Consider the following 14,979-nt stretch of genomic DNA (forward strand, 5'->3'; position numbering starts at 1 on the left):
GTTGCTCGCTATACATTTGTTAGCCGAGCTCCTGCAGGAGCTCAAGGGAGGCTACCCATTTGTGATTCAACCCCTGGTAAAACTCAACAGCCAAGCTGTAACGGTCATGATGCATAGGGTTCAAACAAGGGTCGTCGGGTGGGACCTTGTAAGGTTAAGGGCATAGGACATGAGGCAGATTAAATTAATGATCTCTTGACTTAGGACTATGTAAGCAAGCAGTAGATACCGTGGCCGGCCCGCCGTCCTACAGCATTCATAACGCTTACTCGCCTTGCCATGTCCTGTTCTACATTTGCCTCTCTTTCACGGATGTAACAAATCGCGTCTGGATTGTGCATTGGTTTCCCAACTTGAAGATAAGTGCTGCCCTTGCTTATCAAGCTTCACCTGGCAGGGTTTTTGTTACTTAATATCTCTTCTAAATGGCCACTACAGCTGCAGTCTTGACAGTCGGCCTTTCTTGTAAGATTTTCTCTTGTTATTTTTGGCTTTTGCTTTGTTATCCAATGTCTTTTGCAAGATATATCATGTATGTATATATGGAGGTCCTTAGATTTCTAATTCCCTTCTTGAACCTACAGTATTCGTTCTCTCAATTGTTGGACTTTGCTGGAGAAGTTTCCAAGACTGGGTTAGAAGAAGTCTAGTCAGTCCGGATGGGTTTTTGACACTAACGATGGACAGATTCCTTAGTGATATTGAGAAGGAGAAGCCCACCAGATTTTCCTTTCAGCAGCTTAAACAAGCAACCAATAACTTCAGCAACTTGCTGGGATCGGGTGGTTTTGGGGCAGTTTACAAAGGGCTATTTGCTGATGGGACTGCAGTGGCAGTCAAGGTTCTAAGTGGGAGCTCTGACAGGAGAATTGAGGAACAGTTCATGGCGGAAGTGAGTACCATTGGTAGGGTTCATCATTTCAATCTGGTTCAGCTCTATGGGTTCTGCTTTGAGAGAGACTAGAGAGCTCTGGTGTACGAGTTCATGGACAATGGCTCGCTTGACAACCACTTGTTTCTGTAGAACTCAATGTTGGAATCCGATAGGCTTCACGAGATTGCTGTTGGGACAGCCAAAGCAATAGCAAATTTGCATGAAGAATGCCAACAGAGAATAATCCACTATGACATAAAGCCAGGAAACATCCTCTTGGACTCCAAATTCACCCCTAAAGTAGCTGACTTTGGCTTGGCCAAGCTTTGCAACTGGGACAACACCCATATAACCTTGACAGGAGGGAGGGGAACTCCAGGTTATTCTGCACCCGAACTTTGGATGCCCCTCCCTATCACCCATAAATGTGATGTTTACAGCTATGCGATGCTTTTGTTTGAAATCGTGGGTAGGAGAAGAAACCTTAATGTGAATGCTAAAGAGGGCCACGAATGGTTCCCAAAATGGGTTTGGGATAAAGTAGAGAATGGAGGGATGGGAGATCTAATGGCTGTATATGGGATTGAGGAGAAGAACAGATCCAAGGTAGATAAGATGGTAAAGGTAGCTCTATGGTGTATTCAGCATAGCCCAGAAGCAAGGCCTTTGATGAGCATGATGGTGAAAATGTTGGAAGGAGCTGTAGATATTCCCACACCTTTAAACCCATTTCAGTACTTCACAGGGGTTTCTTGTTCCGGGCTCCCTCGCGTGTAGCACTGAGATAGCCACTGGCTTTAAGTCAGGTTCCTCCCAGAATACAATAGAAAAAGAATCCACGTATATGCAACCCTTTCACGTGGAGGTATGAAATCAGTACATACTACAGGCCCAAAGACAAGTACATGATGTAGAGAAAATATAGTAATAATTTTGGGGCATTTACATGTTTGATAAAATAAATCGTCATCTAAGATCCTAGATCAAATACATTGTCTTTGAAGGCCGGATGACATGCAACATCATCCTGGCAAGAAGCCAGGGTTCCCATATTTACAGCTGATTTTTCACTTTGAAGATCCGTGCAATCTTTTCACATCAGGTGGCTTCTCTCTGTTGGGCTCTTCTCGTATTTGCTTACAACTGTTATCCACCCTGCGCCCTTTCCATTTGTCATCCGTAATTTATATTGGATCTTTTTTCTTACACTAGAGTGAAGGTAGACCTAGGGTCATCACCTGATGAGTTTCAGTAAGAACATCAAATACTCCAAAAAAAAAAAAAAAAAAAAATTCTTACACTAGAGTGAAGGTAGACCTAGGGTCATCACCTGATGAGTTTCAGTAAGAACATCAAATACTCCAAAAAAAAAAAAAAAAAAAAAAAATTCTTACACTAGAGTGAAGGTAGACCTAGGGTCATCACCTGATGAGTTTCAGTAAGAACATCAAATACTCAAAAAAAAAAAAAAAAAAAGGTGTTGGAGGGGGGGGGGGGGGGGGGCGGCTTCTCTCTGTTGGGCTCTTCTCGTATTTGCTTACAACTGTTATCCAACCTGCGCCCTTTCCATTTGTCATCCGTAATTCATATTGGATCTTTTTTCTTACACTAGAGTGAAGGTAGACCTAGGGTCATCACCTGATGAGTTTCAGTAAGAACATCAAATACTAAAAGAAAAAAGAAAAAGAAAAAAAAAAAAAAAGGTGTTGGGTGGGGGGGGGGGGGGGGGGGGCGTGGTTTGATTTATAATTAAATGTGCTTTAATGGAGCTAGGGCTTTTAATTGACGTATTGTCCGATTGGGCGGTTCAACCGTCGGTTTGAACAGTTCAATGTCGATTTGACCACAAAACGGTTCATTGAGATGGATCGAACCAAAAAGTTCACCAATCGACGGTTCGACTGGTCGGACCAATCGGTTCGATCAGATTTTTAAAACAATGCTCAAACACCTCCTAGTGTTTCCAAATCATCTGCATTGACTAGATGGCAAAATCAAGCCCAAGTACTGAAACCTTGCTAGCAAAAAATGAAAGAATTAGTGTTAGCAACTACTTATCAGACTCGACATCCCTTCAACATTGTCACTATAGGTACAAGTGTTCCAACGCGGGGGTTGTTGTCCACTATCTCATATAAGTTTATGTCCTCTCTTGTCAGGTAAAGATATGTATGGGTTAATCACCACATACCACCCCATACGTGCTTGAATCACCAAAAATGGTCTCCACCACATAATATAATGGTCAAACGTAAAAGTATGTTAATCTTGTATAAGGAAACTTTCCAAGTTTAAGGCAAAAAAATTAATTAAAGTCTTTATTTAATAATAAGATCATGACCTATCTAAAATAGACTTTATTCTTATAATGTTAGGATACCTTACATAAGATAAATGTAGTAAATTAAATATCACTATATTTTTGCTAAACTTACCTTTTGCCTCAAATGTTTATTGATTGATGCATGTTATTTTTATTGTTATAGGAAGCATATCTTATAATCCTATCACTCTCATTCTCACAACAAATAAATTAACTAAACCTAACTGTGTGGATTGAAAAAAAAAAAAAAACTGGATTTAGCAATTACATAAGAGAAGCTAAAATGGGTAACTTAAGAATATGCTTCTAATATTCACAATAAGGTGTAAGTGGGTCTACAAGAGAAAAAAAAGAGTAGATAAAAACATTGAGACATATAAAGCTAGGCTTACAACTAAAGATTATAGTCAAAAACCCGGTTTCAACTATGAGGAAACCTTTTCATCGATAGTCATATTCAAATCCATTGAAGTTCTCTTATCCATTACAACATATCTTGATTATAAGATACGACAAATGGATATCAAGATAAGGATCTTGAATGACTATGTTAACAAAAGTATTTATATGATATAATAGGACGATTTCATAACAAAGGGCTAAGAGTATCTAATATACGTACAAGTAACATAAATTCATTTATGAATTAAAGTAAGCATCTTGCTCACTGAATAAGCGTTTTGATTAGGCAATCAAGACCCTTGATTTTGATGAAAACGAGGATGAGTTTTGTGTGTACAAGAATACACAAAAAATCATGGTAGTGTTTTTTATCTTGTTTATTGATAGCTAATTAGAGCCACAATTTGTGCTCCAATAACACATATGGGAATGAATTATGCAAATATAAAGACTTTACTCACCCAACTTAACTTGAATGGTTGATAATCTTAACCATGAATTTAACATATATCTTGAACTAAATCTCCGGATTAAATGATGAAAATGGTACAAGTTGAAGGAGTCATTTTCAGTCATGGTATAAAATGAACTAAATATACTTAAAAAGAGCTCCAAGAGTGTGAAACATGATGAGAGCTTTGACAAATGAAAATGAAGAAATTCATAGCATGAAAGATGTTAAATGAGGGTTATGTAAAGTGTTGGAGAGAAAGAAAACATGAAAAAAAAAAAAAAGGTTACAAGTCATAGCTTGAAGTTTGAACATGTGAATTAGAACTCAAAATTTAACAACAATGTACTCCGACTTTGAGGTGAAATATGGAGCACTTCTTGATATCATTTTTGGGTGTGCTATATATTGTTTTGAAGCTTGAGAAGGCAAGAGTCCAATGCTTCAAATTGTGTGCAAATTGAAGTTGAAACAAGGAGTATATGTGCATTTGAAGCAAGCTACTCAGAGAATAATAATGAGTTCAAAATGGTTTTTGGTCATTTAAAACTTAAAGGAATACAAAAATACTTCTGTCATAAACTGAGTTTGAATCCCTCCTACCTATTTCAAACAAAAGACACGTTTCAAATCTGAGAACATGACGAAATGACATGGTTGGTTGTTGAGTTCAAAATTCACAGTGAATTTTGAATTCACCTTCTTGATTTCAAATTGAGCACTTTTCCCCAACATGGCCTTAGGGTTTTCTTGGACTTTCCTTACTGTGGGCTTTAGGTGACACTCAACAGCCGGGGGTGGATATTCATTGTCCGAACGAAGCTACTGTTGGGGCCACCGGATCTACACACTCATTGTTTTCCCAACGGTTAAGCTCATACCTTTTTTCCCCAAAGCTTAGATGTTAATTTCTTCATAATAACATCACCTACCAGCAGCAGCAGCAGGAGCCGACAAACTTTGATGGAGTAAGAAGAAGGGCACTTTACTGATACAGGAGTCCAATCATGGGAACTATTTGCAATTCAACTCCCAATGGACTTTATCAGCCATAGTCAGTGATCATGCATATTGTACTCCTGCAAAAGCCACTACAAAATTTACCTAACAAGAATTTTGTCACTTTAGTAAGTTACAGCTAGCTGCACTTGAAGTAGGTCAGGACTCAAAGCAACAAGGACATGATGCAGCTAGATTCAACGAACCATTTTCTTATGATCCTGAGCGGATAACTATAACCAGTCTTGTGATCTTGTGGTGGGTAAAGCTAAAGAATTGCAAACCACATATTGAAATTTCCATTTGTCTTCTCACTAAAAAAAGAAAAAAAAAGAGGGGAAAAAAAAAAAACAGTCCTGTTATGCACCCTTTCCTAATGACAACCGGCAGCTTTAGCCGCCATAAGCATAAGATTTTTTTATTTTTTTCTTAAATTTTTATTCTTGAATCTGCAGTATTCATCTTAGTGCTGATCATGATGTATTATAATAATTGGTTCAGCGGGGCCAGAGTTAATCTGGAATCCAAGTTTTTGACACTCAATGAATAGATCCCTTCGGAAAATTGAAAGAGAGAAGCCCACTAGGTTTTCCTCTAAGTAGCTTAAAGGAAGGACCAATAACTTCAGCTACTTGCTGGGATCAGGTGGGTTTGTGGCAGTTTATAAAGGGAGATTTGCTGATGGCACACCGGTGGCAGTAAAGGTTCCTAGAGCTAGGGAGCTACGCTAAGAGAATCGAGGAACATTTCATGGCAGAAGTGAGTACCATTGGAAGTGTCCATCATCTCAACCTGGTTCAGATCCATGGCTTCTGCTTCCACAGATTTGAGAGCTCTGGTGTGAGTATATGGATCATGGCACGCTTGACAACCATCTGTTTCAAGTAAACCAGTTGGAATTCGGGAAGTTTCACGAGATTTCTGTTGGCACAACCAAAGCCATTGCGTATTTGCACAAAGAAATGCCAACAGAGAACCACTATGATATAAAGCCCGGAAACGTTCTCTTGGACTCCAACTTCACCCCTAAAGTAGCTGACTTGGGCTTGGCCAAGCTTTGCAACAGAGACATCACCCATATGACCTTGACAGGAGGAAGAGGAACACCTGGGTATGCCGCCGCATCCGAACTGTAGCTGCCCTTCCCTATAACCCTTAATGTGAATGTTACAGAGGGTCAAGGGTGATTCCTAATATTGGTTTGGAATAAATTAGCGAGTGATGATATGGATGAACTTATGGTTGTCTGTGGTATTGAGGAGAACAGATCCAAGGTAGAGAACATGGCAAAGGTAGCTCTATGGTGTGTTCAGTACAAGCCAAAAGCAAGGCCTTCAGTGACCGTGGAGCTGAAAGGGTTGGAGGAAGCCATAAGTATTCCTACACCTTTATCACTACTTCATAGGGGGTTCCACTGCTGATATCCCCACCACCTATACCACAGGGACAACCTCCAGCTTTGATTCGGGTTCCCCTCAAAACAAGTGAGGTTAGTATATACCGAGCCTGGACATGATGTATAGAAGAATATAGCTAGAATATAGATTAGAACTAGACATCAGTGCAGAAATATGGGCGGTTTAGATGTTCTAAACACTAGTGAAAATGAAATGTGAATGATTCTGAAACTTCTGTTCCCCTTAGAATTCTATATCTAATGAAAATGGAAAAAATATAATTTGGAATCTCCACCTAGGACGCCATAACCCATTTTGTTTTTGCTAGTGGAACCTTCCTAAAAGGATGAATCTGTCATCCATCCCTAGTAAAACCTAATAAAACTTTCACATATTTTATAACATAAAGAAGATGATCGATCTGACCCATTGTCTAAATTTAATGCGTACAGACGCTGTCGTCTTCTTTTCTCGAAAGTAACACAAAGAACAACTCTACTCCTAGACACATACCTTTCCTTTTGCTTTGCCTAGTTTGCTTGTTACAGATTTGAAAAAGTAGTTGATGTACAAAGGAAGACACTCACGTTAAAAAGAAAACATTCTTTAACAGCCAAACATTGGCACGAAAATAGGTTTGAGAACAATTTGACGAGTTAAAATGGATATTTTATTAATTAAGCACATAAAAAAATAATATTAAATTAATTAAAAAGATCAGTGGAATTGGTTATAAGCACATGCTTCAACTGCTATTTCTTCTTTTCTTTTTTTTTTCCTAAGGAAAATTGTCAGACTATTCTGGCTTCTGAAGATCAAATAGATGAAATGATTGCTAAAAAACAAAGCCTATATTTGCACAGGTGGGTAGCGTTTGGAGGCAAAAGTAATTAAAAGGGAAACAGAAAGGAGAGGAGGAGCAGAACCTAACCTAACTCAACCAGAACGCCATAAAGAAACTGACACAAAGTGTAGTGGTGGAGCTCCTATAACTGAAAGAATAAACTGGGCCATTAAAAAGACAAATCGGGCTTTCAAAATGGGCGAAGTTGATCACAAGTCACATATGAAACACCAAACTTTGCAGCCTTGTTGGTTGATACAGAAGCGGACAAACCATTTTCTGGAACGGCAAAGTAGCAGCTAGCGGTGTTTGTTGTGGTGTGGCAAACACAATTGCTTCCACAGGCGGTCTGCTACTTTCTCACAAGCAAATAGGGGTTCACAGCAGCAACATATTGGGATTGGGCCTTCGCAGCTGTGCTGAAGAACCCATTAGGAAGGATGCCCACGACTGGGACCACCACATCAATGATGCCTACAACTGCATGCACATTGTGGTGCAGTAGATTCCTACATGTGTGGCCTTACCCTACTACCCCAACTTCACACGCCCTATGATCTGCCCTAATGCCATAACAAACCCTACAAGTCTTTTCAAAAACTTTGGCTCTGCCATGACCTTGAAGGAAATCTAGTTGGGATGCTGAATTATTGCATTTTGGTCTCTCTCTCTCTCTCTCTCTCCCTTCTCCTCCCTCCCACACCCCACCCCCCACCACCCACCACACACCGCTCTCTCTCTCTCTCTCTCTCTCTCTCTCTCTCAATTGTGAGTTCCTCTTCATGCATACTCTTCCCGCTACTAAAATTTCCATAGCCTATCTATCTGGGCTTTATGTTTGTTAATGAAAATCCACAAAGAGAAGAGCAAGGGAGAGAATTTGAGCTGGGACTCAGCTGTCCGCGGCAAAGACAATTGGAACATGATACTGGCGAAGTTGTAAGGTCGTGTAGCCCCCTTATCAATAAGCGACAAGTCATAGAGGAGGTAGCCACAAACTTGAGGTGATCATCTGCCCTCCTGTAATTTGGTTTTAAAGGGTAGTATCTGCATGTTTTAACTTGAATGAAATCACCATCAAGTCCCTATATATGCAAATTAGAGAGGCTTATTTCATCATATTAGATGCTTGAATGTTCTGGAGTTTCAAAATCCACATGGATTTTACCGAGTTATAACAAAAAATGCAATAATTAATGAGTAACAAGATCTTAAGAAGAAGAGCAATAATCTATTTTTAATTATCTTTGGGCTAACTAGCTTTAATAGTTGAAGTTCATTTTGGAAATAAAGGAAAGGAATAAATGAATGGATTTCAGTAGGAAAGCAGTAGCAGCCTGCAGAGGTGGTTTAACTAGGGAACATTTTACTGTTGGATTCATTGCTCGAGGAAATTTGAGAATCTAGGATAGTGGAAGTTATCAAAGCATATATGGACATAGGGCTGTCTTCATCATCAGCATCTCTGATAAAGATAGACTAGTGCTAGCATCGGGAAAGGGAGATGATCCCCGCATCTCATTTCTCCCCAGGTCCCATTTGTTACCATGGAAAGCTTTTCCCAGGAGAGAAACATATATAAGACAAAATTCGGATAGTTGCCAGCTTGGTCATGTATCCATACATTTACTTCTAATAATTCAAGCTGTACAAATGGGATGGAAACAAATTCCACCAAATTTATTGCAGAAAGACTTTTCTCTAGATTTTAACATGCACACAAGATATAAGGATTTAGAAGAATCTTCCCATGAAGCATATTAGTGTTTTATCTGTCATCAGAGATCTAAAATACAGCTAGGCTATTTAGCCAGCCAACAGGAACCTCGGCCAAGAAATGACTAGCATAGAAGTAAAAGGAGCTAATGGTGACGTAGATAAACAACCAGTTGTGGCCAGCGAATGAGAAACATTTGACTAACAATTCACAGATGGAACCTTGTACCAACCACTTCGTTTCTCAATAAAAAAATGAAAACACAATCCAAAATTGTACTTGATTCATTGAGCAATGGCATTGAATCAAAATGAGATTAGCAGCTTATGTAGGATGTGAGGCATGAAGGTATTATCAAAATCATTGTTTGTATTAGAGTTTATGAGGCATCCTTATGTATGGATTAGGGGCATTGACAAGTAACAACTAAACCACAGAAAAAATACAATTTAACTTCAAACAACATAGGCAAAGGGCTATATTCTTTGCATAGAAAACCAGAAAATAAACATTTTAGCTCTGCACTGGTTGAATGTTGGAAACAGTACTACTGTGTGGATGTCAAATTCTATATATAAGCATTTAATACTGAGATTATTCTGACATGGAACATGTATAGAATTAAATATCCATCTAAGACTCCCCATTCTCACAGACCCAACACATACTGAAATGGTCACACTGAGCCACTGAGCATTCACATATATGGATCAAGAACATGAACATGAACATGAACTTGAACATTGTTTTGATTTATCATATCCTCCCACCTTTTAGCTCTATTCTACAAGAAGGTGGAGGCTCTCCTAAGTGGTCCTTTCTATGCATATCACTTAACTAACAACATGATCAATGATGGTGAATGGTTCAGGCAAATTATATTGGAGGTCTGATTTTCATCTCATACCCAGGTAACATCACTTTTTTTTCCCCAAGTACTACAAAACAATTGCCTCTTAGGTCCACATATACTGCATCAATTAGTTATTTCATTTCATAATCACAACAAGACAAATAAGATGATGAATTAAGCACACAGCACTATCATAACAATGAGCATACTGCACATTTAAACTCTAACCTTTCCGGAGTGGGATTTACTACGTTTCCCTTTCTTTTTCCCTTGCTTATTGATTCTCAAGTGCTTAAACTTCTGCGCTCACCCTTTTTGGTTGGGATATTTGGTGTATCTTACTATCAAAACCATTTTACCTGTTTCGAAGGGCAAAATACACAATTTCTACAATTTTTTTACCACTATATTATTTTTTAAAAATGAAAATCTTTTCCTATGAACTTCTCTATATCCTTCTATAATGTAAGATGAAAAAACCTGTGATCTAGTGACACACTGACAGAAATATAAGATCCCAATCCTGTCATAAACAACATGGCATTTGCATAAATATCATATATGCAATGTATACTTCAAATCCATGACCACTTTTCCATGTGGAACAAGGGCATATTGCTTATTCTATCACTCATGCTTCTATATTGTCATTTCATTAAACAAACACCTGTTTCCAAATCTTTGCTCCAGAAAATATGTTATACCTTTTGATTTAATTTTGCCTTGTTTATGTACAATAGGAATTATAGTCAGGAAAAATAATAATAAGACATAAAAATTGGTGGTACATTAACTTTCCAAACCCTAATTACCTATCAAAAAAAAAATTAACTTTCCAAACCCTAATGTAACACTTTATCCAATTAACAGGCTTAATGAAATTTGTTTCCGATTCTTCACCCAAAATAAGTGTGTATGCTATATATTTTCTCCATTGGCTTGGGACTCAAATAGCCTTACTCCTTTCCTGAATAACTTACTTAATTTTTTAGGCAATGGTTGATTTAGATTAGCTTCTGGAGTCTGGACCAGATTGAATTTGACATTTATATTAACATAACATTAAAGTGACTTAAAATCCAAAAAACAGAAGTTTGGCCAGATGAGGATAATTAGGGTTTAATAACATGTTAAATCACACTCTTGTAGTCCAAACATGTTTGGCCTTTGGTTATATTTTGAAGAATTGCCTTAATATAGTGAATATTTCATTATAATGTTAATGCTTGTTGTATGACTGCTATTTGTTTCTGATAATTAAATGATTCTGGAATGATTAAATGATTTCATTTCTGTAATGATTGTATGTGTGTGTGTAAGATCAGGTAAAAGATTAAACTATTCTTTTTTAATTTCATTTTTATGTTCATACAACTTAATTCCATCTCCTATGTATCCCTCTACTGTATACAGTTCATTTGCTTTTCATTATTAGTTTATTTCTCATTTCCCATTTCCCATATCCACTCAGGCCTTGGGCATCTTTGCTAATGATAGATCCTTTGCCTAAAAATACTCTGAACTAGAATGAAGCTGCCTGCAGAAGATGACTACTCCATTCCAGTGTAGTTTTAGCATGCAATGGCATAATTTGTTAGTCAGGTCAGTGCTCTAAGCATTTATCCTAAGTGGGTTGACAATTATGTTTAAACTTTTACTAGCTTCCACTAACCCATAAATTGTCACATATCTATTGTTCCTCAAACAGAGAAAAAAACAACTCACCTTGAAGGTAGAGGTTCTGTTTTCTATATATATTACTACTACTTGTTGAATAAAATGTCTCATTTGAAAAACATAGGAAAAAGAAAAAGCTCATATAATGGGAACATATAAATATACCATGTTAGCACCTCCAACAAGACAGAAAAACAAGAAACCATTTTCATTTTCATATCAGAAGAGGTTTTTGTATTGGGAAGTGAGAAATCAATAACTGTGGAGTCCATTAATATATCACAGATGAAAGAACAGGTGATGGGTCAGACAGTTTCGTAAACTAAGGACAGCTTTGGTTGCACCCACATGTACCAAGTTTACATTCAGAGGGCAAAAAAGAAGTCTCACATTAGTTATGTATGTATATGTACATGTACATACACGTAGCCTAATGATATACATGTATATATATGTAAATACATGCATGATATACACAATACCGACTTAGAGGTGCATTAAACAAAGGCCAGATGGATGCAACATTTCCAGTTTTATCACGAAGGTCACATCTGTTCATGTCATTTGAGAAACTGATGGGAAAAAAATTGCATATAATAATACCAAAATATGAATAAATATATAAGCATTGAGAGAGGGGGAGAGAGACTTTTTTTTTTTTTTTTTCTTTTCGTTTCTTTTCTGGTTTCACTTCACCTTTTGAACCTGAATGCTCATGCATGGCTGGACCGCCCATACCGAAATGAAAAGGAGTTCTGTTTGTAGTTTATCCAACCAAAGACGAAAACGATATTCGTCCCATTTCAAAACGGCAAAGTTACGGGTAAACGGGGAAAAAGCAGCTTCCAAGTTCAAAACCAACCAGCAAGCGTAATCAAATTCAAACCCACAAGAGAAAAACTATAAACAAATACTACTACGACAAAAGAGACACTACATGCCATCTGGTTTATACCCAAATAAACAAAGAAAAAAAATCAAGGTTAATAATAATAATAATAATAATAATAATAATTAAATAAGCCTTGAAATGTGAACAAAAACAAACATCATCCACATTTCTTCCTCTCGTTCTCCATTTTTGTTTTTCCTCTTTGTTTTTGTTTCTTTGTTCCTAGTTGAATGGGTGGGTGTTAAAAATGTACTAGAACAAAATCGCACTATTGCCTTGCAGATAAAAGAGTGAAAGTTGATGAAAGAGAGAGAAAGAATGAGAGAGAGAGAGAGAGCAGAATGTGGTGTACGTTCAAGGTCTTGGGTGTGGGAAGAATTGCGTACCAGCCATGAAGGTGTTAAGGGGAGCTGGGTATAAAGAAGGATCAAGAAATGCGGCGGCTGCACCGGCACTGCCACTACCAGTGGTGGCGGCTGTGGCAGTGGAGGTACTGGCGGCTGCTGCGGCACCAGTAATGAGATTAAGCTGCTGAAGTCCTCCGCCACCGGCGGAGGAACTCTCGCCTCCACCGTAATGACCTTCCGGACCATGATCATAGAGAATTCCCTTGAACACATGTCCTCCAATGTTGACAGCCGTCTGGTATGCGTACTGATCGTCAGTCTCGTCAATGGAGCTAACTCTAACACAGCGGAACACTGCGGGAGAGTTCACTTCTGAAGGAAAATTTGCTATTTCCAACCCTAAATATAACTCAAGAAAAATGAGTAGATTAGATTGGACAAAAATTGTCGTGGAGAAGAGAAATAGAATTAAATATGAGAAAAAGACTGCCACCCAAATGTAAGCACACGCTCATACACACATATCCATACACAGAAAGCGTAAAATAGTCTCATCCCTGTCAATCTAATCGTCAGGAATACTAAATAACAGTATTTAGAAAAGAATAAAGCAAAAGAAAAGCTGATGGGGGGTTACTATGGAGGTCGATTTCATCACACGCAATTGATATGGTGTTGGTGGGTACTAGTGAAAGCTTTTTCTCTCTCGAATTCCTCTAGATGCGTCCCTCAATTCTTTATGCAATGAATCAGAGAGTCAATCTTTGTAAGTGTGTCTGTATCTGAGTTTTAAAAAACAAACAGTACCTGACGTGTGGGTGGGCAAACGAGTGCAGGCGAGAGCGGAAGAGCTTGGATTCTCTCTCTGCCTTTTGGGATTCTCTCCACGGAGCTGCAGTTGTTGTTGGTGCTGTTGGTGTTGTTGCTGCTGCTGTTGCTGCTGTTGTTGTTGAATGACAGTGAGATGTTGTTGCCTCTCTCGCCTTTTAGCAGCAGGAACCCAAGTGCTCTTGATATGGGTTGGGCACTGAAACCCTCGGCTCTTACAACATGTCCTGCACCGCATGTGAATGCAATCCTTCTTCGCTTGGTTTCCACAATCTTGGCAACTCATTCCTCCTCCTCCTCCTCCTCCTCCTGCTCCTGCTCCTCCTCCTCCAGCTGCTTGTCTCATCATCAGAAACGCCGATCTCGAAGAATCATCAGACAAGTTTATTGAGCTCCTACTTGATCCCACGCCTAAGCTAGGCCCAGATGAATAAAGGTCTTGTGGATGATGTTGGTGGCGTTGATGGAGTTGCTCTTGCGGTTGATGTTGCCATAGCTCGAAACCCTTGTAGGAGATGTCTTCATTCCTGTAAAAAAAACAGCTTTCAGGAGGAATTTCGTTTGGTGGGTTGCTGTCTTGGTTGCTTCCTCTCCCTCCACCTAATGGGAAAAACCCAGCCATTTTTCCACCTTGAAACCAGGCCAAAACCTCAATTGAGACAGAAAATCCATAGCAGAAGCTCCGGCCTTGAAGATTCAAACCCAAATACGAAATGGGTGGAGAATGATTTGCCTGTGGGTATGCGGGTTAGATAAGTTCTCCAGTTTTGCGTATCTGGGTATGTATGGGGAGGGAGAAGCAGTGTTGCTGAAATTGTGGTTGTTTCCGAGTGTATGCTGTGGGAGTGTCTACCACCCTCCTCCTCTCTAAGTCTGAAAAGAGTGTGAGTGGAGAGTTGCTTATTGTTGGGGTTATTGCAGCTTTTGAATTAGGGACACACGTCGGACTTGTTTGGACTGCGTTGCCTTCAATTCCTTCTCTGTGTTGTAAGCATTAAAGACATAGAATTACAGCTCTGCAACGCCGCCATGGCTAAAGCAACAACTCTGCAACCCCAATTTAAGTTTCCCAACAGCCCCCTCCACTCTCTCTCTTTGCTCTCAGTCTTTTACCACTGAGCAGTGACTCTTGTGTCTGTACAAGAAGGGAGAACCTCTTCACTCTCTTTCTCTCTCTCTCTCGCTCTCTCTCTTGCTTTGCCTTGCCCGTGGATCTCACGATCTCACCATCTTCAATCTCAACCCCAATCATCTACCGCTCATTACATCTCGCCTCATCCAACGCTCTACCATCGGCCACGTGTCACCGCACCAGCTTTTGCCTCCTCCGTTTCTTTGCACCGGAAAACCCGCTACTTTTTTGTGACCCCTACCC

The 14,979-nt window shown here is 39.1% G+C and overlaps 1 protein-coding gene, 1 long non-coding RNA gene and 1 pseudogene across 3 annotated transcripts; 2 read left to right on the forward strand and 1 right to left on the reverse strand.

The window, feature by feature from the left end:
* The first annotated feature begins 224 nt into the window (after positions 1-224).
* Positions 225-2,109, forward strand: LOC100267846 (G-type lectin S-receptor-like serine/threonine-protein kinase At1g34300; annotated as a pseudogene).
* A 1,976-nt stretch (positions 2,110-4,085) lies between these two features.
* LOC104879134 (uncharacterized) lies at positions 4,086-11,522 on the forward strand. Of its 2 annotated transcripts, XR_009465555.1 has the most exons (4): positions 4,086-6,538; positions 7,310-8,294; positions 9,785-9,918; positions 11,332-11,518. It is a non-coding gene; the product is annotated as an uncharacterized LOC104879134 (long non-coding RNA). The 2 variants fall into 2 exon arrangements; XR_002029852.2 differs by having other exon boundaries at positions 9,785-11,522.
* A 906-nt stretch (positions 11,523-12,428) lies between these two features.
* On the reverse strand, positions 12,429-14,943 carry LOC100250664 (protein SHI RELATED SEQUENCE 1). Its single transcript, XM_002267514.4, has 2 exons — positions 13,584-14,943; positions 12,429-13,175 (listed from the first exon to the last, which is right to left on the reverse strand). The coding sequence occupies exons 1-2, from the start codon at positions 14,224-14,226 to the stop codon at positions 12,784-12,786; spliced, it is 1,035 nt and encodes a 344-aa protein (XP_002267550.1). The 5' UTR covers positions 14,227-14,943; the 3' UTR covers positions 12,429-12,783.
* Between the last annotated feature and the right edge of the window lie 36 nt (positions 14,944-14,979).

This window comes from Vitis vinifera, chromosome 4 (genome assembly GCF_030704535.1).
Source record: "Vitis vinifera cultivar Pinot Noir 40024 chromosome 4, ASM3070453v1".
NCBI classification, from domain to species: domain Eukaryota; kingdom Viridiplantae; phylum Streptophyta; class Magnoliopsida; order Vitales; family Vitaceae; genus Vitis; species Vitis vinifera.